Here is a 25249-nt window from a genome sequence, read left to right on the forward strand (position 1 = left end):
GAGGCCCCACAGGTGGCAGAGTGTTGTTTTCAGAGGATCCGAGTGGTGGGCATCTGTGGGAGGATTTTTGTCATAGATCCTGACCCAGAAGATCTTGCGACTGGCCACTGGAGGCTGTGGGCTTCGGAGTGTTGTCCACTGGCATGAGTGCAGTGGGATCCTTGTGGGTGGTTTTGGAGGGACCCCTTCTCCTCAGCCGATCCCTAGGTGTCCCTTTCTTTCAGTACACTGCTCGTCTGGGACGTCACATACTGGCAGTACGGAGCGAGGTTCGTCCTGCTGCAGCACCTCATTGGCAGGAGGAGGGTCTCACAGCTAAGTTCTTGTCAGCCTTTTGGGCGAGGTTGGGGGACTCCAGACAGCCGCGGCGAGTCACTTTGTTCCAGTTGGCTGGTTGCACATCGGGCTACTGCAGTTGGGAGCGGGCTTGTACATTGTCGTCTCTCGGTAGCATGCGCAGCTTGCGACCATCCTGTGGAGAGTCAGTGCCACTGTCTTTGGGATTGTCCCTTGGCACAGCAAGTTTGGCTTCGTGTCCTTCGGCTGATGCCACCTCTTTCCATAGCTCGACACTACACTTGGGGGGCAGCTGCTTGGTCCACTCTCACGGGCCCGACGCTTAGTTTGAGTTGTCCACTACCAGTAGGATGATAGTGTTGCAAGGGGGGTCAGCCTACACTCCATCCTGCTATAAAGCTTACTCCACAGGAGTGGTGCAGTGAGAGAGACGGATGTTGGGAGCTCATGTGCGGCCTGACACTCTGGTTCATCTGGCGGGCTCGCTGCTTCCGCATCTTCGAGGCTTGCCCTATACCAATAGCAGAGACTGTTCGAGATCTTTGGCTAGAGCTGGTCCATACTCTTAGAGGAGAGTTCAAGAGACTCCAGGGCAGCTCCGACCGCATGTGGGAGGTTGTAGCCCTCTCCTGTAGAGGTGGTTGTAGCCCTATGGGCAGTTTCATTAACTAAGAGAAGGATCTTTTTCGCGAAAATAAAAAAAAAACAATAGGAGAAGGGCAGATGAACATGGTCACCTCATATGTGTATCTTAGGAATACTTTTTTGGCGGCTTCCACACGCTTCACTATGGGATGAGCAGCAGCTAGAGCTCGATTAACATGGGGATATGAAGCATTGCAATACTATGGGTTGGTAATGGGTGTCGATATCTGAGGCTCTTGAAGTGCCTCCATGAGATGGGGCTCTCTCTGCTCATGAAGAAGTAAAAGACCTCCATCTCCTGGGCCTCTGCAAAAGTCCGCCTTTCTATGCGAGTAAGTCTTTGCATCTCTCCTAGACTCTCACTCTATAGTGACCCCCAAAGCTTTGTGTAAGGGAAGCCGTGAGTATAAGGCTTTGCACTCGTCATCGTACCTCATTTTGGGGCATAGTCTTATATGTGGCAGGCTCTTTTCAGATTCCTCTTCGGTGATGGCTTCAATATCTCCCACAAGAAGATTACGGAGTGAGGGCTATTTTGTGGCTGTGCTCGGCCATACCTGAGGTAGATGTAATTTCTCGGTGGTGCATTCCACAGTGTTGCCCACCCGGTAGGCTCGCATGAGGGGTACCCTATTCCTAGGATTACTCGAGGTCAGAGTCTCTAGTGAGTCGAGTCTTCTACAGTTTTCGCATGAGGGGGTACCCAATTCCTAGGATTACTCGAGGTCAGAGTCTCTAGTGAGTAGACTCTTCTACAGTTTTCCTATTTATGTGTGCAATTATAGTCACGTTTAGTGACTTTTCACATTTACAAGGCCCAGACTCACTTATTTCTAGGTCGTGAGGTACTATGCTAGGTAGGGCTTTCTTTTTTTTGGGGCAACAAAGAGATCCTTCCATTAGTTAAAAAACACTGATCGGGCTACAGCACCCCCGAAGGGAAAGATACATGAAGGAAGACTCTCCCAACTGAAAAAATATGTACAAGTGTAGGCTAAATCAGGAGATACGAGGTGGGAAGAGCCACACTGGTGGGCGGTAATGCCATCGAGGGGTCCCCTACTCAATAGTGAAGAAGGGGCCCGAACTCCATAGTCGCTCCCTCTTGCGATCCGAACCACCCTGAAGCTGGTCAAACTGGCCTCTCAAGGTGTGTATGAGCTCTAACCAAAAGTCTCGTTTTGTCTCTGCGGGTGGAACTGCTCTGGCCTCAAAAATGCGAAAGCATCGAGCCCACCATATGAACCACAGTGTCAAGCTGCTCATGAGGGCCCATCAGCTCTCTCTCCTGTCTCCAGTCCTGGGGAGTCATCTCCAAGGCTAGACGTAGTCGTGGTCTGCCATCCTCCTATCATCATGATGACTGACTTTGTCTCGTACTGAAGTGTTGGGCCCGTGAGCGTAGACCATGCTGCGGAGCCCCAGGTAAACTGTCTAGCTGTACCTAGTGAGGGGAACAAACGAAGCACCCGCAACCATACCTGTTGTGCCTTGGGGTAGTCCCATAGGAAATGCCGTTGTGTCTCTCTATGGTGACTACATGCTGTGCACGCTATAAGGTGGCCACTGTGCTCCAACCAACTGTCCACTGTTGTGGCCCTACGAGCAACCAACGACTAGAACATCGTGGCTCTCCTGGGCTGTCGGCTGTCCCAGAGGCGTGTTCAAAAATCTGTCAAGAACTCAGGTGAGAGGCCCTCCCTCTGCCAATGGTCGGCTGCTGCTGGAGAAATCTCACGTCGAGTAGTTAGGATGTGACGGCCTAGGCGGGCTGTGTACTGAAAAAAGGGAATCCCAGGATGGTCTCTGGCAGTAAAGGGATCTCGTCAAAACCACTCTCCAGGATCCCAGTGAATACGGGCTAGGGAGCGGCTCTCCCAAGCCCATAGTCTCCAGCCTCCTGTCTTTGAGATTGCTGGGTCGGGGTCTAGCATGCACGATCTCACACTAATGCCCAACACTTTGATCTGCTCGAACCAGCACGTTGGTATCTCTGGTGGCTCCGAGAGGGCACGATGCAATCTGCCCTCGCTATGAACCTCGAAGAAGAAAAGACAAATGCCAATGTCCGAGTACACCCTAGCTGCAATCAATACCTCCAATCTAGTGAATGCACCCATCCAATGGGGGGCCATGGGCTCAAGAGGTATATGCAATTCTATAGGAATAGCCTCTAAAAATTCCTGGTACATACTCAAGGCTCCACGCATGCCACGCAGTTTGTCACTTTGTAACTCCTCTGGCAATGAGCTTAAGTGGAGCCAATCCCCAAAAGTTCTGGCAAGGCTCTCTGCTAAGGCCCCCCAAGAAACATGTGGCCGACTCCCTACCATATGACCACTCTCTCTGCGAACCAAGGGGTTCCCGATCAATGGCCGTCTCAAGCGCTCCTCCAAGAATCTCCGCTCATGTTGTTCTACTCAATGCAAAGCGATCTTCCCAGCCTCTACTGAGTCCCACTCTGCGAATCTCTGTGAAGATCCATCATGTAGAAGGGCCCCATGGGCCTCCTATCTGTGGAACTCTTTGTTGAATCCTCTGCAATAGTAGCTCCTTCTGCTCCTGGAAGAAATCCTCTAGTAATGAGATTCCGTAGGAGAGCTCTACTCTGTTGTGCTGGGCCAATGATCCCTAGGCCTCCCTACGATTGAGGGAATGTAATGACTTGCCAAGAGACCTTGGCCCGTGTTGACTGTATATCCCGCCTTGACCACAAAAAAATCTTGATCAACCGTTGAAGCAATCTCCACTTCAATTGGCAATAATGCTTCTTTGCTATAGACTAAGTGGTAAGAAAAAAACCCTATGCTCGTTTTGATAGCAGTTTTGTAGGCCCATAATGCACAAGGCAACTCTAAATCCCAAGTTTTCCCATGTGTCTGGGTCATCTTTGTCAAGATTTTCACCAACTATCCATTGAACCTCTCATTGAGACCATTCCATTGTGGATAATAAAGAGAATTGTACATGTGTTGTATATTGAGCTTCTCGCATAGGAAATCAAACAGCTCTCCTCTAAATCTCGGTTCTCTATCAGAAAGTAGTTATAGTGGCACACCAAATTTGTAGCATATATGCTCATACATAAACTTTCCCATTTCCTTACTAGTAATTTGTTTGACAACTTTGGCTTCTGCGCATCGTGACAAATAATCTACTACGGTCAAACTGTAAGCATTACTTTTGTTAGTCATGGATAAGGGTCCAATAGCATCAAGACCCCATTTTTCAAACACATCAAAGGCTAGAATTGTCTTTCGTAATTCGGGCTTCAAAATTCTCTTTCCCATTTTCTGACAAGGCAAACAAGACTTGCACCAATGGTTAACATCCTGCTGAATGATTGGCCACACATAGCCTTCTTGCAAAATTTTATGCAACATGATCTTCATGGCAAAATGGCCTCCACAAGATCCCTCATGATTTTCTTCCAAATTCTTGTAAATTTCCTCTTCCCAAGGCACACAGCGCAAAACCAAATCACTTCCTTTCATGTAAAGCACATCATCAAGCATTTTATACTTCCTAGATTTTCTTAGAAAAGCATACTTTTTGGAGGATAGTAGACTTTCAAGTAAAACACCTGTCAACAGAAAATATATCTCCTTTGATAACACTTCCCTCCCGTGATATAAAGGGGCATTTTCCTTCAACACAAACAAACAAGTGATCATTTCTTGGGCAGCATCATGAGCTTCTTCATTTTGGGACCTCTCAATATGTTGCAAACTCCATGCTTCAAACTTTTTTAGCAACGATTTCACCTTGAAGCATAAATTCTCTAGTTTAGGATTCTTATTCTTCCATACTCCCAATACTTGCTTCACAACCAACAAGGCATCTCCTTTGATCTGTAAGCGTCTAATTCCCAGCTGTAAACAGATGTGCAAACCACCTTCAAGAGCCATATACTCTGCTTCATTGTTACTTTTTACATCAAGTTTCAGCCCTTGTTTCCTTACAAGTTTTCCTTATGCATCATAAATGGCAATGCCTACCGAAGCAGCATCATGACACCTTCGATAAGAGCCATCAAAATATAACAGTGAAGCATCAGATATGGCAAGAGTCTCGACTTTCTTCTTGCGCACCACCTCTTCTTTAACCAAAACAGGAGTCTCTTTATAAGTGAGTAGATCTGCCAAGGTAGCCCGAGTACTCTCTTCTACCAAAAAGGTGAACTAAAACTCTTGAAGTTCAATTACCCATTTCATCACTGTTTTTGATATATTCGAGTTATTGAACAGCTGAGGAAGCAAGGAATAACTGGTGAGAAAAGTGAATGACTTTTGCAACAAATAATGTCTGAATCGTCTGCAAGCATAAACCATATTGGTCATCACCAATTCAATTTCAGAGTATTTTTTTTCATGAGGAGTCTTCACTCTGCTAGCATAATGAACAGGCTTCATATATTGAGATTCCTTCCCCCTTTGCAATAACATGGCCCCAATGACATCGTCTCCCACTGATGAGTTAACATAAAACTCCTTTTTCCAGTCAAGAGCTTGCATAATGGGTAGTGTACTCAAAACTTCTTTGACTCTGTCAATAACTTCTTCACAGTCACGTGTCCACTCCAAGAAATCATTCTTAACCGCTTGCTACAATGGATACAATAGCTGTGATGCCAAAGGTATGAAACGAGACAAATATTTAACCTTCTGTATAAAAGTGGCTAACTGTCTGGTGTCTTTTGGAGATGATAGCAATAACAAAGCTTCCACTTTCTCTGGATCTGCTTCTATCCCATTTTCTGAAATTACATGTTCAAGAAGCTTTACTCTTGGCTACGCCAAATGATACTTCTTAGGGTTCAACTGACCCCTGCATTCATCATACCTTGCAAAAGTCATCTCAAGCTTTTGAACATGCTCTTTCCTTGAACTGTATACGCAGAAATTATCTATGAATCCTTTGACAAACTTCCCAAGGAACGGGGTAAGGACCCAATCTACTTTTCTTTCAAAAGCTCCAGACCCGTTTGTCAACCCAAAAGGAAGGCAACAAAAGCAGAAACAACCCCATGGCGTGATAAAGGTAGTCTTTTTCCGGTCTTCAGGAGCAAGGATAAGCTGAAAATAGCTACTGTCGACTGAGCCCCAGTCAGAGAGACAGGATGCATGTAGGGAGCAGGTTTGGGCGCAGATGCCTTGTCTTGTGACTGAGGAGATGCGCTAGAGGCTGGAGATACCTCTTCAGCTTAAGGAGCTGCACACGGCTCTTAGGGCCCTTCCTCGTGGTAGCTGTCCAGGTGAGGATGGGCTGACTCCCAGCTTCTTCTTGGAGTACTGGGACTTGCTTGGCCCAGATCTTTGTAGTGCCTTTTAGTACATTCTGCACACAGGAGTGATGCCGGATAGCATGAGTGAGGGCCTGATTTACCTCATTTCAAAGGAGGGTGGCTCCTTGGATGAGATTCGACAGTGGCGCCCCATCACCATCCTCAACTTAGCCTACAAAATTCTTGCCAAGGCTCTGAGTTTGAGGATTCAGCCACTTTTGGAGAGCCTTATACATGGGACTCAGACAAGTTTTGTCAAGGAGCGCAGTATCCTTGACAACATCTTCACTTTCTGGGAGGCTTCTGCCCTGGCACGTCTCCGTGGGGAGGACCTTGTGATTCTTCTTCTCGATTTTGAGAAGGCATACGACACAGTTGATTGGGACTTTCTAGAGGGCACGCTTCGCAGGATGGGCTTTTCAGATGCATTGATCAGAGGGGTGTCAGCTTTGTACAGCCGGCTCACAGTCAGGTGCTTTTGGCAAGAGGTAGAGGTGAGCGCTTCATGCTCACACGATCGGTCAGACAGGGTTGTCCTCTTGCCCCCTTTCTCTTTCTGTTCTATGCGGAGGCGATGAGCAAATTTTTGGTGTCACAGCAGGTTGGTTTGAGGGGCTTAGCACTCCCTATACGGGGAGATGAGCTTCTGGACGCTGAGTTTGACGACGACTCAGCCTTGTACTTAGAGGGCCAGGAGGCCAATTTACACAGGTGTGGGCAGGCTCTAGAGACCTTCTGCTACGCATCGGGCGCACTGATCAACTGGAGAAAGACAGTGGCTTTCTCGGTTGGCAGTGCTCCTGTGCCAGAGTGGATGCCAGGAGAGGGTTTCAGGTGGATTCCTCCAGGGACTGCAGTTCGATACCTGGGTTGTCAGGTTGGTTTGGATTTGTCCCCCGAGCAGAAGATTGCTCCTCTTCTACTGTCCATGAGGAGAAAGCTGTTACACTGGAGCTCAGCACGACTTTCGCTGGCTGGTAGAGTAGTAGTTGCCAACCAGGTGTTGTTGGCAACTATGTGGTGCATCACTTCTTGCTGGATCTTCTTGAGTTCTTGTATCAGCCAGGTAGAGAGGCTGATCAGAAACTTCCTTTGGTCAGGTCGCGACACTCAGGTTGCCCGAGCCAAGGTGGCTTGGTCGGTCATCACACTCCATTGTTCTCAGGGAGGGCTTGGGATCATTGATCCGGCACAGCAGAGCAGAGCCCTTCTTGGGAAGTTCGTCGTCAGAGGACTTCTTCCAGGCGAGGAGCCCTGGAAAGAGTTCTAGCTGCAGAGGCTTCGTGCCAGGGTGCCTCAGTCAGAAGGCCCTTGGCAACCTTCGACCAGATGGATCTTTACAGAGTTGCACCGAGTTGGTTTGAGCAGGAGACTGGAGGACCGATTCGCTGTGAGTTTGCTTCGCTCTTGGGAGCTCTTACGGCGTGGCCTAGAGCAGAGACAGCCGACATGCACGGAGGAGCACCTACGACAGTCCCTCGTCTCGAACCCCATGGTTAGCACTCAGAGAGGCCACTTGGTTGGGAGTAGGCCTCATGTTTCTTTGGGGTCCCATGGCAGCAGGTCCAGCGCGCTCTCTAGGTGACTGGCTAGAGTTCACAGGTTTGTCAGAGGAGGTACAGGGTGTCCAACTACAGGGCATGAGAGGGGTTCAGAGCATGTGTCAGGACATCTCAGAGTCAGTTCCAGCTGAGTGGCTCACGCCTCTCGAGCCAGTAGCACCCCGATGGTTGGGAGCCTTCACACGACTGGAGGTTCTCATCTCAGTCAGGGCTTGTTCAGAGACTGTCCCAGCCCTGTTCTTCGAGCTTCAGGGTGGGGGACGATTACAGCGAGTTACAGTAGAGGCCCCGCAGGTAGCAGAGTGCTGTTTCCAGAGGATCGGAGTTGTGGGCATCTGTGGGAGGACTTGCGTCAGACCCTGACCCAGCAGCTCTCGAGACAGGACACTGGAGACTATGGGCTTGGGAGTGCTGTCCACTGGCACGAGTACAGTGGGATCCTGGTGAGTGGCTTTGGAGGGACCCCTTCTCTTCTGCAGACCGCCCAGGAGTCCCTTTCTTTCAGTACACTGTTCGGCTTGGACGTCATATACTTGCAGCGCAGAGAGAGGCCCGCCCCGCTGCAGCACGGCATTGGCAGGAGGAGGGTCTCACAGTTGAGTTCTTGGCAGATTTTTGGCAGAGGCTGTGGGACTCCAGACAGCCGAGACGCGTCACTTTGTTCCAGTGGTTGGTTGCACACAGAGCCACAGCAGTAGGGAGCTCGCTTGTGCATAGTGGTCTCTCGGCCGCATGTACAGCCTGTGACCAGTTGGTGGAGAGTCAGCAACACTGTCTTTGGGACTGTCCCTCGCCCAGCAGGTGTGGCTACGAGTTCTTCGGCTGATGCCTGCCCTCTCCACGGCTTGACAGTACACTTGGGGGGCAGCGGCTTGGTCCACCCTCACTGGCCCAGCACTACAATTTGAGCTATCTTCCACCAGCAGGATGATAGCGATACAGGGGGGGCGACCTACACTCCAGCCTGCTACAGACCTTACTCCACAGGAGTGGTGCAGTGAGAGAGAGGAGTGCTGGGAGCTCATCAGCGGCCTAGCTCTTTGGTTCATCTGGCGGGCCCGTTGTTTCCGCATCTTTGAGGCTCGCCCTGTGCCACCAGCAAAGACTATTCGTGACTTTTGGCTAGAGCTGATCCATACTCTCAGAGGACAGCTTGAGGGACTACAGGGCAGCTCCGACCGCATGCGGGAGCGCCGGGAGGCTTTCCTTCGACTCTGGCGCCCTGGGCCTTTCTACACCATGGTCCAGGGGGTGCTCAGATGGCACTACTGTCCACCTGTGTGGCTCTTCCCTCCTCCCATCTCTTGATTTAGCTCCATTGTATATATGCTGTTTTTTCATTGGGAGAGTCTCCCCATCATGCTTGTTGTAGCCCTCTCTAGCAGAGGTGGATGTAGCCCTATGGGCAGTTTTCATTGACTAATAGAAGGATCTTTTTCTCGGAAAAAAAAAAGGATAAGCTGAAAATATCATGAATAACCATCACAGACACTGTATCTTCCAAAGCCAGCCACTGTATCCAGAAGTTGATCAATGAAAGATAAAGGGTAAGGATCTTTCTTGGTCAGTGCATTTAATGGTTTATAATCAACGCAAACTCTCCAACGCCCATCTTTCTTTGGAGTGACCACTACAGGGCTCACCCATTCAGCATTATCCACTCGCACAATGAACCCTGCATCTAAAAGTTTGTCCACTTGTTCCTTTAAAGCACTCATTTGCTCCTTACCCATCCTTCTTAATTTATGTCGTATTGGCTTTACCCCTTCAACTAGTTTGATCTTCACAGGATCTCCAACAAACCCCCTTATTTCTTGATATGAAGTGATGAAAAGATTTGGAAACCTGTCCAACATTGTTAGGTACTCCCTTCTTTCTCCCTGTGCCAAATCAGTACTCAACATATTTTGAATCAACTCTTTCTTCACTGGCAATTCCTGTTTAGGCTACATCAACTCCTCAAGTTGCTCTAAACGGCTCGAAGCATTTATATTCCCTAACACTTGCACATTCACCTACTTCTCTCTTCTCCTCATCCAACAATAACAATGACACTTTACCCTCATCACTGGAACCGGAAGCAGTGCTACTTTTTGAATCTTTAGAGCTATCTTCACTGATAACTTCGGATTCATCATTTTCACTCACATCTTCTAGTGCCAAAGGTTGCTTGGTAGTCATATCAAACACCCTCTTTTCATCCTTCCTACCATACACACAGATTGTGCCCTTGCCCCAATCTTGCATAGCACCAACAGCTCTCAACCAAGGTCATCCCAAAATGAGAGGAAAAGCTCCCAGGCTAGCTGGTATAACATGATCGTTTACTATAACCTTCACGTAAAAAACTTCAACTTCCAAATTCTTAATCATCCCCAAACACTTCACTCTGGCATGGTTTGCTAGTCGAACCCTAAACCCAGAGCTCCCACATGTAATAAGACCCAGTCTCTCGACACATGACTGTGTGATCACATAAACTTGACCACCCTTATCAATGTAGGCCTCTCCCATGCCCACACCTTTGTGCCAAGCGTTCACCACATGATAAATGTCGGGTAACTCTCCCACAGCCAACACTTTGACTTGTCCATGCTTCGGCTCTTTCTCTGGATTCACTAATGACTACCACTGCCTCTTAAGTTTGGGCACTATATTCATCAACTGTCCAAAAGCACAATTTACTTTCCTCCCAATCAGGTCTTCCTTTAAACTGTAAGCTGTTTGGCCTTCTCCCAAAGGTAAATCTGCTACTTCAAACCGTCTACGAGGTCTTCTCTTACTCTTAGCTTTCACATCTTCACCCTCTTTCTCTTTCTCTTTCTTTTTGCTAGGACCTAGAGTGGCATAGCTTTTCCTCTCTCTTTTTCCTACGAGCATCATATCTGCTTCTTTCTTTTCAACCCGCACAATACCCACATGATCACCACAGGTTGAGGCCTGATTATCTTGTTCAGTACCTTGATCTCCCCGTATATCCAATGCATAATCATTAGTCCTATTAGGAATTTGCTGGGGGAGTGAAAACATATCACCTCCCATCCTTGTTGGCTTTTAACAATAAGTGCTGATATGACCAAGCTCATCACAATTATAACAGGTAGGAATGAACCTCAGTTGCGGCTCAAAGAAGCCTTGCATTAGGCTGATCGTCACACGCCTAGGCCATTCCTCTACCACGACCACCTCCAAGAACACTGAGCCGCAATTCCTGCTTCATAGTCATCATATCTTGCATATTTCACTGAAACCATTCACTGTTAACAACCTTTTAAACAGGTTGGGCTCCAGCCTCTGCCTGATTTCCCTCATTTTGGCCACCATTACCTTGCACAGGGACCACTTTCCAATACTCATTGAGTCTTTGAGCCTTCCATTCTTTCTCCCTAGCCATAGTGACTGCTTCTTCGAAGGTAGCGGGCCTTTTCAGCTCAACCTTGAACTTCAGGCTTTCTTTTAAGTTTGCCACAAAACGATCCTTCTTTAACATGACTGGAGGGACTTCACTTCCCAAAGCTCGGGCCCATTTATCCCATAAATGAGTAAACTGCATGACAAAATTATCAACATTTTGATTAACCTTTTGAGTATACCCCAAAATTTCATGCCAAACTTCATCAGGTACTTCAATGGATCTGTATTTGCTAGAAAAGCTTGCTTCACACGATTATAGTCCAAAACCACCCCTGGAGTTTGTGCCTGCACCAGCTCTTCATGTTTTTGTAACCAAACTTTTGCCTCATCCTGTAAACTGTATATTGCAGCAGCCGCAACAATATAGCTTGATCTAGTATATTTCGCAGTAAGCAATTGACTTCCAATTTTTCAATAAAAGTCTGTGTATTCTCATTAGGCAATCCATGAGACTGTGGAAACTCGTCCACCATGTTTGATTGCGACAAAAACACTTACATGTGACGTCGAAAGTTCAAGGGATATCGATGGATCGCTCCAACACCTAATCCACCTCACACCGGGTAACGCAGTCCCCTAGTGCTTGGCTTCACAAAACCTCACGACCCTCCAAACGCTGTAATCCAATTACACGACCGCCTCAAGTGTTGTCCACAATTTGCACATACATAAGCGGTTGTCCATAAGGATCCACATCCCCTTTACATTCTCTGCCTGTAGAATAAACATATTTCACAAGAATTCAAGCATAGGAGCACTTGCTCCTCCGTGGGGGCACCAAAACGATGTTGGGGTGCAAACGACAAGAAAAACTAGTACCTCTATAGCCTTGCACGAATCACACCATCGGAAGGAAGAACTATTACACTGCCGAGAACACCTGTGATAAACACCTATCAAGATTTATGAAAAACCCTCCATGCATGAAACACACTCGAAATTAGGAGAAACCAAGGACATCATGACGAAGCTCGTCTCGTGGAGATGTCCATAGAGTATCCATAAGCAAAAAATAGATGAAAGATGAAAGAGTTATGGCCTCTCGAAAAGCGTGCACGTGTTGCAGCTATTAAAATGGGGGTCTTTCTTATCTTTTATTCCAAAAATTTCCTCTCTCTTCTCAGCCGACAAGGCTCTCTTTGTAGGATTCTTTTAATTGGTTCATTTTTGGCATCTTTTGGGTACAAAATGAGGTGTCGGTGACCTTTTGACCAAGGGAATGGGGTGGGGGAGTGTCCAATGGACCAAAATGGACAAGGCGCCTGAGTAGGTAGTGTGGAAACTGGAAAATACGCCCCTCTCTCCCTAAGAGCCCATGAGCCCATCAAGCCCATCAAGACAAGCTCCTCACAAAGGGATACAACTAATGGGGGTTTCCCCTTTAGCCTATATACCCCCCATTCTCCCCTTTTCCCTTCCCATGCGGGATAATTCCCATGCCACATGGCAACTTCCTCTCCAATTCTCCCAGCCCCATCATGCCCAATTAATTTCCAGCTTCTCCCCCAAGCAGGAGAACTTCTCGGACACCTTCCCTAAAGCATAACTTGCTGCTCCGGTCACGGAATGACACACCATAACACACGGCTTGGAGCCCATCATCTCGGTACTTCTAGAAATCTTAAATTTCAGCTCATCATGACCTAATGACTTTATGCTCATCCAAAAAATGCATGACAACGTCCGGGGGGTCAAGAAAGTCAGTAGAGAAAGCTAAGGACTCAGTCAAGATGTCTAGAGGACAGGCTAAGAAACACAAGAAGAAGCTTTTTGTGCGCAAGTCTTTTGAAAAGAAGAAGGCTTTAATGGCTGAGAATAAATGATTTATTTGTGAGTAGCCTGGTCATTCTGCTGTAGATTGTCCACAGAGGAAGAGGCCAATTGAATCAGAGGACAAAAAGGGAAAGAAGCCCAAACCCACAGCCAGTTTAATGCTAGATATGGTGGGTGAGGCCAGATTCTGATGCCAGTGAGTTATGCAGAGCGTGGGGTAAAGTTAGGGATCAAACAACGCTTTTTTTCTTTGATCGAGGTGCTAAGGCAAAATTTATCTCACTAGATTTGGCTATCAAGTTGGGCATAAAAGCAAAAGAGATGAGGAGCACAGTAGAGGCAGGTTTGGCATGTCCTAGCCATTCAGAGTGTGTTAATCTCATCATTGAGAAGCTGCGTCTGCATAGTCAATCCTATGTGGACGGAGGAGAATTTACATCATGCCACTGAAAGAGTGCGATGCATTGTTAGGAATCCCATGGATGTTCCGTGTACATGGAGTGTTGGATGTCTTCAACAAAAAGGTCACCCTGCAGCATAGGGACAAAACTCATATCCTAGATGTAAAGCTTAAAGGAGAGTCTATCCCTATTGTATCATCTTTGGCAATCACTTCTGTAATTAAAAATCATCTTTCTGCGTACTTAATTTTTGCACATGATGTTTCAGATACTTGTCAGTCAAATTTATCTGTGTTAGATAAAGAAAGGTCAGCATTTTTGCGAGTTTAGTGATTGTTTTTCTGATTCATTACCGTCTCAGTTGCGCCGGAGAGACATGAGGATCATGTGATAGATTTGGTGCCAGATGGTAGCCCACCAAATAAACCTTCCTATAGGGTTAGTGTGGCCCAGCAGAAAGAAATTATGAGCCAAGTAGAGGAGCTGTTAAAAAAAGAATTTCATTCAACCTAGCTCTTCACTTTGTTGCTCCCAAGTGCTTCTAGTGTAGAAGAAGGATGGTTCTTGGCGTATGTGTATTGATTACCGTGCGTTGAATAAGGATACCATCAAGAACAAGTTTCCTACCAAAGGATTGATGATATTCTTGACCATCTAGAGGGTGCGGCAATTTTCAACAGAATAGATCTTAAGAGTGGATACCATTAGATTCGTATAAGGCGAGAGGATGTGCACAAGACTGCGTTTAGAATGTTATTTGGTCTATATGAGTTTGTAGTGATGCCACTTGGTCTTACAAATGCTCTTGCTATGGTCAATAGGATGATGGATCGGATCTTCCGCCGACATCAAAAGTTTGTTCGCACATTCTTTGATGACATGATAGTCCATTCAAAGAATGAAGAGGAGCATAGGCATCACTTGACCATTGTGTTCGAAGAGTTACGCAGTCATAAGTTCCTCATCAACCCCAAGAAAAGTGAATTCTTCTTGGAAGAGATCCACTTTCTAGGCCACATGGTGTCAAAGGATGGTGTCTGAATGGATCTTGCCAAGGTTGAAGCAATCAAAACATCACCAGATTTGAAGACGGTGCACGATGTCCGTAGCTTCTTGGTATTGTGTTCCAAAAAGGGTGTTAATCACACTAAATCATCTGTGGCATGCATATCTGGCATGTAATCGAGGACATTTGTGATTTTAAGAGGGGGGTATGTCATGAGGCTATGATAATCACAACTTTATTTGTTTGTTTCCCTCCCTTGATTTTTATTTAATTTTTGGGACCCTCTTTTTGAAGTCACAAATGGCCGGACATTGCATGGCCAATGTGAAAGGTCAAGTCGCCACCGTGGCAAGGCTCAGTTAAAACCATTTATGCCCCTCTGCATGACTTCAAGTTGGTGGGTACCAGGAAATTAAACCAAAAGGAGTAAAGTGGACACATGGCAGTAGGAGAGCACCCCGCAGACCAACACACACACTCCAGAAGCTCATCCCAAAAGGGGGCGCCCATTTTTGAGTGAGCGTTGATTTTCATTGTGAACTACTGTGTGTGTGTGTGAGTAGTGGGTGCAAGTGATCAGAGCTATAATGGAAAGCTTGCCTTCTTCCTTGTCTCATGTAGCGCGATGATTTGCTCCCGTGCATCTCTCTCCCCCCTTTGCACATATAGTGATGCCCCACTAATTGGAATTTTCAGATAACCATTTTGGGGCTTTATGCGCGTTTGCTAAGGCAAGAGCCTTCTGAACAGCAACCGGATCACCTAATTGCTAATCCCCAGAGGAACCTATAGTTCCATTGCGAAGGATTACCAAAATGGAGAGTTTTCTCTTGTGAAAACTCGTCCAATTCAAAGGGGAACTGTCCATGGCGTGCAGGAACCTAGAGACACTCGTAGACGTGTGCGTCGCGATTAAAACGATCCAAAACACGAAATTACAGCCTGCTGTGTTTTTTAGCAAGTTTAGAGTTTCACATCTAAGCTACAAGAGAGCCTCGTGAAAGCCTTGGGGTATTATATAGGGCTTTGGACACCTGATAATGACCAAAATAGGGAATTACAGCATGCTGACATTGACCTGCAGCTCACCAACAAGCTTCCAAAATGCAAGGAAGAGTAAACGTGAACTTTTGACCTGCAGGGGTTTTGGCGTCGGTATGCTGCCGAAATTGGGTCCTAAACCTGCAAATACAGCCTTGGATAGGTTTCGACAGCTTAGTGAGAGTTAGGTGAAAGCGTCCAAATCGTTTATTTGCAATAAGAACAAAGAAATACAGAAAGGCGCACCAGTCTTTGGGGCCTACAGGGTGTCGTTGTCTACTTGGGAGCGCTCTTGCTACCAAGTTGTGAAGCGCCTTGAAGTGTTGAATTCTAGTCACAGGTTTATTCGTGCAATTGCTTTGTGTTGTAAAGTACAGGTAAAGTTAATCAACGTAAAGATCGGGTGAAAGCTAAAATTTTCCGCCCTTTAGTGAGGCTACCTCCCAGTTTGAGGTCCTCTGCTCTTGAGGGTAGTCTCTCTGAGTCTACCGATCTCCAACTAGAAGAGACCTAGGCAACTTTGATCATAGTAGTCCATGATGAGGGATAAGGGGCCAAATCCCTCTTTGAATAAGCAATGAAAACGCCCCTGGATCTCATAGTATGTTGTACAATGGCAGATAGAATGCTTCTCTATCTCTGGCTCTCTTTGGAAAACCTGGTAGAAGAAGAAAGAGGCACAATACAAAAGATGCAGGCCAATGAAAGAACCCAAATTTATTGTCCAATTACTAATTTTAACAATGAAAAATCTAAATTTGTGACTTACTGTCATCCCGAAAAGTTAGATTTGATAATGGTTCTTTTGTGAGAAGAAGCGCTTGAATACCCGAAATAATAGGCCCATGGCTGGAATTTGGAGAGCTCTTAAAGCTGAAGTGCATGTAATCATTTAAAGGAGTGATAGGCTGTGTAGTGTAAAGTTCAACACCTGCCAGAATAAGACAAAAATAACAATTTAATTATGAGCAAGGAAAAAAATCAGTTTAGAATGTTGCAGGTTTTTATTCTGTATTCACCAAACAAGACCTATAATTGTTTATGACAAGTAAATCTTAGCGCCAGCCAGTATGTACAGCTTGACTTAGAATTATTCTGGTTACGTTTATCTTAGAACCAGTAAGCGTAGTCTAAGTACATTCAGATCAAAACCATTTTATTAATCATCATCCTATAAGGACGACTTTAGGATAATGTTGAAAATCCCATTCCTATGGGTGTAAGTGCAACTGTAGATGTCGGAGAATTGGGATTAAAGTGCAATGGAATTTATAGATTAGCTAGAGTATTCAATCAATTGTGTAACATTGAATGTACAAGACACTGAAAGCTCACTGCTGCTGTACGCTGCACACACACAATCCCCCTCCTCCCCCCCCCCCCCCCCCCCCCCCCCCCCCCCCAGCCTCGCCACGCACTGCCCTCTACCCTGCTTTGCACGCTAGTGCTGCCAGCCCTCGCGTGCAGCCCGCTCGCCCTCTGCTCTCTGCCCTCTCGCGCCAGCCTCTCCCGCACCCATCCCGCTGCCTCGGCCCGCCATCCTCAGCCCTCCCTCGCCCACCGCTCCACCCCCTTTGCACACCTTAACCCCCCCCCCCCCCCCCCCCCCCCCTCCCCCCGCCTCACTATGTTTAGCATCGTCAGTGGTGTTTTTCTGACTCTCTACTCGCGGGGTTTCGGAGAGGGTTGTCTTCACGCATCCCCTTTCCATCACAGAAGCAGACACAGATAAAGGCTCATGCTCCGCCCCAAGAGGGACTCTTCAGAAGCCCCCTCGCCCGACCCTGCAGAGCTCACCATCCGACTTACTCTCTCGCCGACAAAGCAAGCGACCCTAGCCGCAGAGGTAGAGCGCCTCCAAGAGACCACCGTCATCTGCAAGATCATCAGCACCCGACCTAGCAAAGGGGAGGTGCATGATCTCCTCCAAGCCTGCCTTCTAGTAGAGGTGGGCAAGATTCTCGATGTTCAGTTTCTAGGGAGTGGCTACTACCAGATAAAGTTTGAGACTCTTGAGATGGCGTCCAAGATCATTGCAATGAGACCCCTAACCAGTTCGGGCACACTTTCGACAGTGGCGCCATGGTTTCGACCCAGCTACCAACGTTCTTGTCGAGGAGGCAGACCTGCCTATCTAAGTTTGCTTCCCCGTCTTGAGAAGGGAGTACCTTCCGCTCCTTTCTAGGATAGGCTCAAAGATTGCGACTATCCTAGAGACTCTTCGCACCACAACCTCTGTAACTGCGAAGGCGGCCGGCATTCCCACAGTACGTGTTCTACTTCGGGACACTCTCTCCCGAAGGTCATCCTACTACCTAGGGTGAGTAGTGGTTGGTTCCGTCAGAGCGTGGAGTATTCGGGCCTCCTGAATCAATGTTTTATTTGTCATCAGATGGGCCATTTGGCGAAGGCATGTCCAAGGAGGAGACCCCGACCTTCACCACACGCTCAGCCCCAGCCTCCGAGGGCTGGCCAGCAGCAGCAGACAAAGTCACAGGGTACGCAGGCAGAGCCACCCTCCGAACCTGGGACCCGGGCAGAGAGCTGACAGCAGGTTTGTGGTCGATGTCGAAAGGGGCCACCACGTCAGCCTGGCACTCCGACTGGCCCTCAAGCTTCAGGCCAAACGCAGGGAACCATTTCGACCCTCTTCAGCAGGAAGAGGTCCCAGCTCCACCCTCCACCTCAGTCTCACCTCCAACAGCCCCTCCCTCTTCTTATGCTGCAGGAGCATCAGCTTTGAGAGAGCCGCATTAGACGATGTGGTCAGCTTTTGCGTGGTCAAAATGAGACATTTTGGTCAGCTGCATTTGGACCCGGTGGTATCCAGGGAGGGATATGTATGACTATTGCGGACTCTTGGCACCAAGCCATTGTGGGCAGAGGTATATTGTGCCTAGCAGGGCTCAGTGGATTACTATGCAAGTTCAGGGCTACCTCTTGGGCTCCTGAATATGTATGCGCCCAATGTGGAAAGTGCACGTACATAGTTTTGGTCTCACATTGTAGAATCTCTACCGCATGCAGAGCAATCGTGCATTGGGGGTGACTTGAACATGCTGGAGGACCTCTCTGACAGGATTGGAGGTAGCCATGCCACTGTGCAAAGGGGCTGAGTTGGCAGCTTGGGAGAGGCTATGTATGACTTTGAGGTTTCAGATGTTTGACAGCACTCTGGCTATGTGAGGCCCCGGACAGCTTGGCCTTCTCTCGCTCGGACCGCAGAGTGGGAGGACTGAATCTATCTTGGATAGATGCTTCTACGCCAGTGACCACATCTGTGACTTGGGTGGGTCAATTTGCATTTTGACTAGGACATAATTTTCGGACCATGCATGAGTGATCCTCATTGTGACAGATAGAAAGAGGGGGAGCATGATGCTACACATCCATGAGAGGATCTTGCTAGACTCAGACCTCAGAGAGCGAGTGGTGGCTCTTTCGACAGAGGACTTGGACACGCACGACTCCCCTACTGACACAGTGGCCTCTAGATTTTCTCAGCTTAGTAGCTTCTTTCTCCAGGAGTCTACGGCTCGCCTGGCTACAGCAGGGAGGAGGAGCATTGTCTTCGATGGGGCGTTGCTTCCCTGCAGAGGATGGAGGAGCAACACCCATACAGTCCTTGGTTGGAGGAGCAATTGCAGAAGGCTCGCCAGGAGCTTGCGAGCATAGAGGAGAGACGCCATGAATTTGCTTTCCCTTGACAGGCGTCTCAGTGGACCCAAGTGGGTGACGAAGTGACGAGGGCGTCCTTTAAGACAGTGGGATCCCGTCATGCGCACACCAATGTCAGCCAGTTGAGGAGACCTGACTGGTCAGTTGCTTCAGAGCCAGAGGCTATGCGGACAGTTGCTACTGACTTTTACCGTGAACTGCTGTCAACAGAGCCTCGGTCAAAGCGTTAGGATACATGCAGAGAGCAGGTTAGGGCACAGATGCCTTGTCAACCCTACACAGCCGACCATCTCACTTGCTCTCTCGCCGACAGAGCAAGCGAGCCTACCCGCAGAGGTTGAGCGCCTCCAAGAGACCTCCGTCATCTGCAAGATCATCGGCACCCGACCTAGCAGATGGGAGGTGCGTGATCTCCTCCAAGCCGGCCTTCTAGCAGTGGTGGGCAAGATTCTCGATGTTCAATTTCTAGGGCGTCGCTACTACCAAATACAGTTTGAGACTCGCGAGATGGCATCCAAGATCATTGCGATGAGCCCCCTGGCCAGTTCGGGTACACTTTCGACAGTGGCGCCATGGTTCCGCCCCAGCTACCAACGTTCTTGTCGAGGAGGCAGACTTGCCTACCTAAGTTTGCTTCCCCGGCCTAAGAAGGGAGTACCTTCTGCTCCTTACTAGGATAGGCTCAAAGATTAGGACTATCCTGGAGACTCCTGCACGGCAGCCTCTGTAGCTGCGAAGGCGTCCGGCATTCCCACAATACATGTTCTGGTTCGGGACACCCACTCTCTCCCAAAGGTCATCCTACTACCTAGGGTGAGTGGCGGTTGGTTCCGTCCGAGCGTAGAATATTCGGGCTTCCCGAATCAATGTTTTATTTGTCGTCAGATGGGCCATCTGGCGAAGGCCTGTCCAAGGAGGAGATCCCGACCTTCACCACAGGCTCAACCCCGGCATCCTAGGGTTGGCCAGCAGCAGCAGACAGAGTCACAGGGTACGCGGGCAGAGCCACCCTCCGAGCCTGGGACTCGGGCGGCGAGGGCTGACAGCAGGTTCATGGTCGACGTCGACAGGGGCCACCACATCAGCCTAGTACTCAGAGTGGTCCCCCAGGCTTCAAGCAAGCAGCAGTGGGTTCCCACAAGGAGCCGTTTCGACCCTCTTCAGCAGGAAGAGGTCCCAAATCCACCACCCTCCACCTCAATCTCACCTCCGATAGCCCCTCCCTCTTCTTATGTTGCAGGAGCATCAGCTTTGGGAGAGCCGCTGTCACTAGGAGGTGTATTTTTCCTGTTGCCTTCCGTAAATAAGTATTAGATATATTTATTTTATTTTTTTTACTTGTTTGTCCCGGAACCCTTGAAAAGGTGCAAGTGGACATTGCATGGCCAGTGTGAAACGGCTGCAGCCAAATGGGTTTCTCACATCGGGGATCTAGGCCGGTCAGACAGGGACTGCCCGGGCCAGTTAGCACTGAATTCTGATGAGTATGGAAGCTCGTGTGCGCCAAACTGGAGTTTGGGCCACTCGTCAAGTCACTGCAACTTTATAAGTTGAAAGGGGCCAGTAAATTAACCCACATTGTAGATGTTGGTCAAATGGTAGTCTTCAATGATGGTCAGGAGACCGATAGGGACGCCATGGAAGCATCTCCTAAAATTTAGGGAACTGCTATTTTTGACCGGAAAATGTGTTCGCGTCATTAGCTCTGGAATGACAAGGGGAACATTTTATTGCTCTGCTGCCAAGTCAACTGACGCACCAGTTGAGATATTTTTAGCAGGGAAAGCCCAAACTCGGAAACTGGGCGACGTGTCAGCCTGTGAGCGATTCTGCCACTCTGGGAGGCAAAAACGAGCTGCATATCAACAAAGGGGGCGCCATTTTCAGCCTCCGGTGGATTGTAGCAGGTACAGAAGCTATGGAATGCTTACCTTGCCCTCTATGCACAGTATGGTGACGGGAGTGATGCCCCGCACACTACATACTGCTCTCTTTCTCCCCTACGTACAATATGTTCTGCCCCACTAGTGGGCTTCTCATTTGACCTATGTACAGTTCTGGGGGTTTATGAGCGTTTGCCAAGGCAAGAGCCTTCTGAACAGGAACCGGATTAGCTAATTGCTAATCCCCCACAGGTACGCACAGTTCCATCCCGAAAGATTGCGAGTTTGGAGAGTTTTCTCGCGTGAAAACTCGTCCAATTCACAGGGGAACTGTCCCATTGCGTGCGGGAGCCCTTGGGACACGCGTAGGCGTGTTCGCTCCGCTAAAAACGATCCGAAACAGGGAATTACAGCCTGCTGTGTTTTTCGGCACGTTTAGGGTTTCGCACCTAAACTGCAAGGGAACATCGGGGGAGCCTCGTGAGAGCCTTGGGATGCGTGTACAGGCTTTTGGGCTCCCGGCAGTGAAAAACAGAGAATTACAGCCCGCTGAATTTCTGTGACAGCCCACCAGAAAGCTTCCAGATATCGAGGGAATCCGTCCTAGACAGGTGTTTTTGACCTACCGGGGTTTTTGCGCCCTTATGCTGTCGAAATCCGGTCGAAAACCTGCGTTTTCAGCCCTCGCCAGGTTTGGACAGCTTTGTGAAAGCTTGTGCTAAGTGGTCGGATCGTCTACCTTAATTTGAATAAAGAAATACCGAAAGGGGCGCAGTCTTTGGGGCCTGCAGGGTGTCGGTCTCGTGTGCGGAGTGACATTCTAGTCGCTGGACGCAACTGTGTTCTCTTCCCTTCTCAGTGCTCTGTGTAAAGTTAACAGGTAATTGAAATAGTACCGCCCTCTACGTTGTATAGGCCGGTTATAGCCGCATTACACGATGTGGTCAGCTTTTGCATGGTCAAAATGAGACATTTTGGTCAGCTGCATTTCGACTTGGTGGTATCCAGGCAGGGATATGTATGACTATTGCGGACTCTTGGCAGCAGCCATTGTGGGCAGAGGTATTATTGTGCCTAACAGGGCTCAGTGGATTACTATGCAAGTTCAGGGCTGCCTCTTGGGCTCCTAAATATGTATGCGCCCAATGTGGGAAGTGCACGTACATAGTTTTGGTCTCACATTGTAGAGTCTTTGCCGCATGCAGAGCAATGGTGCATTGGGGGTGACTTTAATATGTTGGAGGACCCCTCTGACAGGATTGGAGGTAGCCATGCCACTGTGCAAAGCGGCTGAGTTGGCATCTTGGGAGAGGGTATGTATGACTTTGAGGGTTTCAGATGTTTGGCAGCACTCTGGCTTTGTGAGGCCCATGACAGCTTTGCCTTCTCTCGCTCGGGCCGCAGAGTGGGAGGAGTGAATCTATCTTCGATAGATGCTTCTACGCCAGTGACCACATCTATGACTTGGGTGGGTCAGTTTGTATTTTGGCTGGGACATCTTTTTCGGACCATGCACGAGTGATCCTCATTGTGATAGATAGACAAAGGAGGAGGAGCATGATGCTACGCATCCCTGAGAGGATATTGCTCGACTCAGAGCTCAGAGAGCGAGTGGTGGCTCTTTTCATAGAGGAGTTGGACACGCACGACTCCCCTACTGACACGGTGGCCTCTGGACTTGCTCAGCTAGGTAGCTTCTTTCTCCAGGAGTCTACCGCTCGCCTGGCTATAGCGAGGGAGGAGGAGCATTATCTCCGACGGGGCATTGCTTCCCTGCAGAGGATGGAGGAGCAACACCCATACTGTCCTTGGTTAGAGGAGCAATTGCAGAAGGCTCGCCAGGAGCTTGCGAGCATAGAGGAGAGACGCCATGAATTTGCTTTCCATCGACAGGCGTCTCAATAGACCCAAGTGGGTGACAGACTGACGAGTGCGTCCTTTGAGACAGTGGGACCCCGTCATGCGCACACGAGTGCAGCCTGTTAAGGAGACCTGACCGGTCAGTTGCTTCAGAGCCAGAGGCTATGCGGACAGTTGCTACTGACTTTTACCATTACCTGCTATTAGCACAGCCTCGGTCAGAGCGTCACGATACATGAAGAGAGCAGGTTAGGGCACAGATGCCTTGTCTTCTGACTGAGGAGATGCGCTAAAGGCTTGACCTGCCTCTTCAGCTAGAGGAGCTCCATGAGGCCCTCAGAGTAGGTTAGGGCATAGATGCCTTGTCTTGTGATTGAGGAGATGCACCAGAGGCTTGACCTGCCTCTTCAGCTAGAGGAGCTCCATGAGGCCCTCAGAGCACTCCCCAGAGGTAGTTGTCCCGGTGAAGATGGTTTGACTCCCAGTTTTTTCTTGGAGTACTGGGACTTGCTTGGCTCAGACCTTTACAGCGCTTTTCAGTACATCTTGCACACAGGAGAGATGCTTGACAGCATGAGTGAGGGCTTGATCTACCTTATTCCCAAGGAAGGTGGCTCCTTGTACGAGATTCGGCAGTGGCGGCCCATTACGATCCTCAACTCAGCCTACAAAATTCTAGCCAAGGCGCTGAGTTTGAGGATTCAGACACTACTAGAGAGCATTATACATGGGACCCAGACACGTTTTGTCAAGGAGCGCAGTCTTGACAACATCTTCAGTTTTTGGGAGGCGTCTGCCCTCGTGCGCCTCCGAGGTGAGGATCTGGTGACACCTCTTCTGGATTTTGAGAAGGCATACAACAGAGTTGACCGGGACTTCTTGGAGGGAAGCCTACGCAGGATGGATTTCTCAGATGCTTGGATCAGAGGTGTGTCACCTCTCTACAGACGTGCACGCAGTCAGGTGCTTTTGGCAGGAGGTAGAGGAGACCGTTTCATGCTCACACGCTCGGTCAAACAGGGCTGTCCTCTAGCCCGTTGCCTCTTTCTGTTCTATGCTAAGGCGATGAGTAGATTTTTGGTTTCACAGCAGGTTTGTCTGCGTGGCTTAGCGCTCCCTATTCGGGGCAATGAGCTACTGGATACTGAGTTTGCAGACGACTAAGATTTGTACTTAGAGGGCTAAGAGGCCAACCTACACAGGTGTGAGAAGGCTCTTGAGATGTTTTGTTGTGCATCAGGCGCACTCATCAACTGGAGGAAGACAGTGGCTTTCTCGGTCGGCAGTGCTCCAGCGCCTGATTGGTTACCAAGTGAGGGTTGTAGATGGATCCCCCCGAGGACTGCAATTCGATACTTGGACTGCCAGGTTGGCTTGGACTTGTCTCCTGAGCAGAAAATTGCTCCCCTCCTTTTGTCCATCAGGAGGAAGCTGTTACATTGCAGCTCGGCACGACTTTCTTTGGCAGGCACAGTTGTAGTAGCCAACCAGGTGTTGTTGGCTATGCTTCAGAGAGAAGAAGTAAAGTGGCATCCTGGAGTGTGTCCTTGAAGCTGCCCAAAAATAACCTCCCAATATGCCAGCTGCCAACGACCAAATGATGGCGTAACAATATGCTCACACATATGTGACACCACAAGTGTCCAGGGCTGCTACTGTCGCACCAAGATTGGTAACAACATGTCTTTCTGAGTCAAAACATAAGTGCGCAAATCCAAAATATTCAACCCGCCAAGGCACTTGGGGGAACACAACTTGTCCAAAGGCAAAAGTCAGAGACCCTTTTTGTGAAAAGAAGTACGCTAGAAGTACTCCAAAAAAGTAGACATAAGGGTCCAAAAAAGTAGACATAAGGGACTGCAAGCGCAATCGAGACCAAGATAACAAGGGTAAGAAAAACTACACATAATCCGTGAGAATGCACTGGACAATTCTGAGACGTACATGTATTGGCCAAGTGGAAAATTTCCAATAATTCAACTTCGAATGTAGATGTTGAAATACCCAATCCAATTTATGCGCAGCCGATACATTCCAGGCCAACGGATAACCCAGATGGTGAACTATGACAAGCAGAGGAACAATCTCCCCCGGCCATAATAGCTTATGCCAATCATACTCGTTCAAAGGAAGTAACTTGGACTTGCGAAAGTTGACTTTAAGGCCCGCAGCAAATCCAAACAAGTGAAGAGTATGCATAGTCAGTTCTACATTATCAAAGTGATTGCGAGGCATAAACAGAGAGTTACCCGCATAGGCCTGACCAACAAAATGCTTCCTAGATGGAAGCGAGGGACCATGCAATCGACCAGAAGAAGTCAAGAAATCCAGATACACAAGCAAGGGGTGAGTAGTGGTTGCATAGAGCAAGGCACTGAGAGGACGACCTTGCCTTACCGATCGTC

At 48.5% G+C, this 25249-nt stretch overlaps 1 protein-coding gene across 2 annotated transcripts in view; it reads right to left on the reverse strand.

Annotated features, from left to right (window-relative positions):
• LOC147449022 (putative LRR receptor-like serine/threonine-protein kinase MEE39) overlaps positions 1–25249 on the reverse strand; it is a 151993-nt gene that overhangs the window by 72155 nt on the left and 54589 nt on the right. The window contains exon 4 of one of the 2 annotated variants that reach the window (XM_086521394.1): positions 16253–16354. In XM_086521394.1, coding sequence (XP_086377520.1) covers positions 16253–16354 — 102 coding nt within the window. Of the gene's footprint in view, positions 1–16192; positions 16355–25249 lie in introns of both variants that reach the window. The other variant, XM_086521393.1, reaches the window with a different exon arrangement.

This window comes from Adiantum capillus-veneris, chromosome 10 (assembly GCF_014529385.1).
Source record: "Adiantum capillus-veneris isolate H3 chromosome 10, ASM1452938v2, whole genome shotgun sequence".
Taxonomy (NCBI): Eukaryota; Viridiplantae; Streptophyta; class Polypodiopsida; order Polypodiales; family Pteridaceae; genus Adiantum; species Adiantum capillus-veneris.